This window comes from Nyctereutes procyonoides, unplaced genomic scaffold, assembly GCF_905146905.1.
Source record: "Nyctereutes procyonoides isolate TBG_1078 unplaced genomic scaffold, NYPRO_anot_genome, whole genome shotgun sequence".
In the NCBI taxonomy this organism is placed as follows: domain Eukaryota; kingdom Metazoa; phylum Chordata; class Mammalia; order Carnivora; family Canidae; genus Nyctereutes; species Nyctereutes procyonoides.
In genome coordinates, this window is record NW_026575034.1 from 23,374,936 (window position 1) to 23,379,948 (window position 5,013).

The following is a 5,013-nucleotide window of genomic DNA, read 5'->3' on the forward strand; positions in this document are numbered from 1 at the left end:
GGATCTCAGTTCAAATCCCATTTTGGCTGTTTACTATATCTTTGATCTTAGAAATAGTAATTTTTTCTAATCCGTTTCTTCATCTATAATATGGTACTATTATAGAACTTTATTCACAAGATTTTTTAAAGGAATAAAACATATACCAATTTAGTAACAGCGAACTAAATACATTTAACTCTTATTCATGCATTAAAATAAATGCTGAGTGCCTACTGTGTACCTAGACACAATCTAAGCACTGTCTTCACAGAAGTAAGCAAAACAAAGTCCCTGACCTTCCTAAGCTTACATTCTAGTGGAATTGTTATTTGGGAGTAAGCATATCACTGCTCTGAAAGGCAGGAGGCTTAAATTGGCATAAGACCTCTACCCAGTGACTGTACTCTCCTGAGCCTTCATTTCTTAATCTAGAGAAGAGTAAGTCCAACTAGCACTATTGCCTTCTATTCTGTGGATTCTCATGGACTCTGCCTTGCAATTGAAGGTGTAGCTATGGTTGATGATGCTTCAGTCTTTCCTCCTACCTAGTTTCATAGCAATTGAATTCTAGATCTCCAGGGAATGCAGGTCACTGACTGATAGGAAGATCGGAGTTTTAATATGGTACTTCAGCAGCCAAGAATTATGTATGTTACAGACAGCCATTCATTCACTCTCCAGTTCTTCCTGGAATTCTGTGAGCTGAGTAGCACATATGAGTTCTCTGGATCAAGCTAGGCTTCCAGAAGTGGAAAACCGGATGAGAAGGTGAGTGAAGGACTCATCTGTGTCTAAGATTAGAAATTGTATGTGGTTAATGAAGTTAGACAAAAGCAGAAAAAGAGGAAGAAGGAGAGAGAAGAAAGAAAGAAAAGAAAGAAAGAAAGAAAGAAAGAAAGACAGAAAGAAAGAAAGAAAAAGAAAGAAAGAAAGGTAAGAGAAGGGAAAGAAAGAGAAGTTGAAAGAAAGGTTGGAATATTAGTGAGCATCCTGGCAGAAAAGAGGCAGGTGAGGAGCATTTACTTAAAGATCTTCTCAAAATGGGTAGGTAAGGTTAGGTATAACCAAAAAGAATAGTGAAGATTCTCAGGACTCTTAGCTTGAAGGAAAGAAAAAAATTCTAAAACAATGTTCAGAGGGAATAGGGACCAGAGGAAAATGACCTCTGGAAGAGCCATACAATTCTAGATCTACCTGATTCTAATGTTTGGTTTGGTTTGGTTTCTAACTTCTTCCCAGTTATAATCCATAGCTTTTTCTGAATTCATTTCAGGAATTTGGAAGGAATCCAATTTTCCTCTTCCCTCCACACACAATGACTTTGGGATCCCTGGAAAGCAGCAGCAACATTTCCTCCACCTTTCTGCTGAGTGGCATTCCTGGGCTGGAGCACATGCACATCTGGATCTCCATCCCACTGTGCTTTATATACCTGGTTTCCATCCTGGGTAACTGTACAATCCTTTTTATCATTAAAACAGAGCCCTCACTCCATGAGCCTATGTACCTCTTCTTGTCCATGCTGGCTGGGACTGACCTGGGTCTGTCACTTTGTACCCTCCCTACAGTGCTGGGCATCTTTTGGATTGGAGCACGAGATATTGGTCACGATGCTTGTTTTGCTCAGCTCTTTTTTATTCACTGCTTGTCCTTCCTGGAGTCCTCTGTGCTACTATCCATGGCTTTTGACCGCTTTGTGGCCATTTGTCGCCCCTTGCACTATGCTTCCATTCTCACCAACACTGTCATTGGCAGGATTGGCCTGGCTTCCCTAGGCCGCAGTGTAGCACTCATTTTTCCATTGCCTTTTATGCTCAAAAGATTCCCCTATTGTGGCTCTCCGGTTCTCTCACATTCTTATTGTCTCCACCAGGAAGTGATGAAATTGGCCTGTGCAGACATCAAAGCCAACAGTGTCTATGGCATGTTTGTCATTGTTTCAACAGTGGGTATAGACTCACTGCTCATTCTCTTCTCTTATGCCCTGATCCTGCGTACTGTGCTGTCCATTGCATCCAGGGCTGAGAGATTCAAAGCTCTTAACACCTGTGTTTCTCACATATGTGCTGTGCTCCTCTTCTACACTCCCATGATTGGCTTGTCTGTCATCCACCGCTTTGGGAAGCAGGGATCTCATCTGGTCCAGGTGATCATGGGCTTTGTATACCTTCTATTCCCTCCTCTGATGAACCCCATTGTCTACAGTGTGAAGACCAAACAGATCCGAGATCGTGTAACCCATGCTTTTTGTTGCTAACTAGTCTAGTCTTAGAGGCACTAATCCTTTAAATGTACCTTTGCTCCTCTATCCTTTATAATATCTAATGTGCATGAGATAGAAGAGACTACTACTTACTCAATGAATACATTGAATGATCAAGAAGGAATGATCAAGGAATGATCAAGAAGTCACAGCTCTTGCAGAATTAACTCTGCTCTGATGGGAGGAAAACACAATGCATTACGACATGGCAGATTGTATTTCCCAAAAATAGCCACAGAGGTATTTATAATCCTACATTCTCCTCTAGAAACTTGTGACTCCTCCATCAAGAGATGGAATCCGTTTTTCTCTCCTCATAACTTTATAGGACTTTGTAACTGCCTCAATGAATTGAATGTTTTAGAAGTGACCCTATAAGACTCTTGAGGCTACATCATAAAAGGTGATACGTTTTCCATTGGTATACACCTCCCTCACACTCTTCCTCTTTTTCTATCTCTATATTTATATCCATCTATGTCTCTATCTATCTCACTTTTTGAACATAGCCACCATAATGAGAGGAAGCTGAGACCACATGGAGAAGCCACATGTAGATGTCTCAGCCAATAGACCAAGCTAAGGTCTCAGCCTTAGCTGGATCATTATCAACTACTAGTGAGTGAACAAATCTTCCTATTATTCCAACCTCTATTTTTCCTGTCTTTCCAGGTGGAACCCAATAAATTAATCAGTCCTACTCTGAACCCAGCCCAAGTTGCAGATTTGCAAGCTCAATAAATGTTTTTGTTTGTTTGTTTGTTTGTTTGTTTCAGACATGAAATTTTGGGATGATTTGTTATATAGCCATATGTTAATTGTGTTGTTCAAAGTAAAAAGAATTAATAGAGGAGCAAAAAGAGAAATATCTTCTTCAAGCTGAGGGAACACAGTGTGAGGAAAGATTTCCCTGAGTCGACATGGTAGCCATCCTTAAGGAACATACTGGAGTAGGGCAGTCTTATCTGAAAAAATAGAATTTGCAAAGGTGGGACAGAGGTGAGAGAGAGAAAAATGTATGCAAGGAAATATCCAAAGTTGTTTTTGTCATCATTGTCCTCTAGCATGTCAGGGAAAAGTAGAGAACAGGAGTGGAGAAAGAGAAGGTGGAAAGTAGAAAGAGGTTGAGGCACTTACCATATTGGGAAGGTCATAAACCAATGAACTAAAGAGAGATAATTCCTTATACCCTCTTATCTATTAGAATTTTACCACTACTCTGCCCTAGAAAAAAAATATCTTTCAAAACCTAAATGTGAGACCTGAATCCATAAAAATCCTAGAACACAGGCAGTTATTTCTCTGACATCAGTCACAGCAATATTTTTCTAGATATATCTCATGAGGCAAGGTAAATAATAGTAAACTATTGGGACTTTATTTTTATTAAAAAGCTTCTGCACAGTGAGAGAAAAAATCAAAATTTAAAGGCAATCTTCTAGAGAAGATATTTGCAAATGACATATCTTATACGAGTTAGTATCCAAATTATATAAAGAACTGATACAAATCAACACCCAAAAACCAAATAATCCAATTAAAAATAGGCAGAAGACACGAACAGACATTTCTCCAAAGAAGACATACAGATGGCGAACAGATACATGAAAAGATGCTCAACATTACTCATTGTCAGAGAAATGCAAATCAGAACCACAATAAGATATCATCTCAAACTTGTCAGAATGGTTAAAATAAAAAATATGAGGAAGAACAAGTGTTGGCAAGAACGTTGAGATATAGGAACCCTCTTACAATATTGATGGGAATCCAAACTGGTATAGCCACTGTGGACAACAGTATGGAGGCTCCTCAAAAAGTTAAAAATAGAACTATTCTATAATCCAGTAATTGCATTACTGAGATATTTACCCCAAAATACAAAAACACTAATTCAAAGGGATACATGCACCCCTGCTTATGAGTGTATTATTTACAACAGCCAAATTATAGAAACAGCCCAATTGTCCATCAGTAGATGAATGGATAAAGAATATTACACACACACACACACACACATATAACATATATAACCAAATAACATATATATGTGTTATGTTATGTGTGTGTGTATATATATACGTATAACAATATATGTACATATAACAATAGCATGTATGTATATGTTATTTGGCCATAAAAAAAGGATGATATCTTGCCATTTGCAAGAACGTGAGCAGAGCTAGAGAGCACAATGGTAAGTGAAATAAGCCAATCAGAGAAAGACAAATACCCTATTATTTCACCAACATACAAAATTTAAGAAACAAAACAAAGGAAAAAAAAGACAAAGAGGGACAAACCAAGACTCTTAACTATAGAGAACAAACTGATGGTTACCAGAAGAGAGTTGGGTAGAAAGATGGGTGAAATAGGTTATGGGGATTAAAGAGTACACTTTTCATTATGTGCACTAAATAATGTACAGAATTGTTGAATCATTTTTTTTGTTGAATCATTTATGTTGTACACTTGAAACTAATATAATACTGTATGTTAAATATACTGGAATTAAAAACTTAATAAAAACTATCTTTTGAGTAATATATGTTAATATAGTATTTGGAATTTCGTCTTATTGGTATCTGTGAGGAAAACAAGCCTGAGTAAAATGCTGCTGAGTAGGGTTTTGAGTATTTAGAGGGAAGATTGAGGATGTCATGTGCAGGATCAAGAAAGACACTGACAATGGGCCAAAGATTAAAGCCTCTACTACTAAGTTTATGTGTAGTCAGTTCTCATATGAAGTTGAACTTAATTTGAGGCTA

At 37.7% G+C, this 5,013-nt stretch overlaps 1 protein-coding gene across 2 annotated transcripts; it reads left to right on the forward strand.

The window, feature by feature from the left end:
* Positions 1-1,297: 1,297 nt before the first annotated feature.
* On the forward strand, positions 1,298-2,412 carry LOC129505021 (olfactory receptor 51G2). 2 transcript variants are annotated; one of them, XM_055317947.1, is made up of 2 exons: positions 1,298-2,213; positions 2,378-2,412. In XM_055317947.1, the coding sequence occupies exons 1-2, from the start codon at positions 1,298-1,300 to the stop codon at positions 2,410-2,412; spliced, it is 951 nt and encodes a 316-aa protein (XP_055173922.1). The 2 variants fall into 2 exon arrangements, with proteins under 2 accessions (XP_055173922.1, XP_055173923.1); XM_055317948.1 differs by lacking the exon at positions 2,378-2,412 and having other exon boundaries at positions 1,298-2,239.
* The last annotated feature ends 2,601 nt before the right edge of the window (positions 2,413-5,013 follow it).

What these genes read in the sequence shown, in the direction of transcription:
- LOC129505021 (XM_055317947.1), top strand. Translation starts at nt 1,298, where the DNA reads ATGACTTTGGGATCCCTGGAAAGCAGCAGCAACATTTCCTCCACCTTT. An exon ending in GACCAAACAGATCCGAGATC is followed by an intron (nt 2,214 to 2,377) that starts GTGTAACCCATG and finishes GGAATGATCAAG; the next exon opens with GAATGATCAAGAAGTCACAG.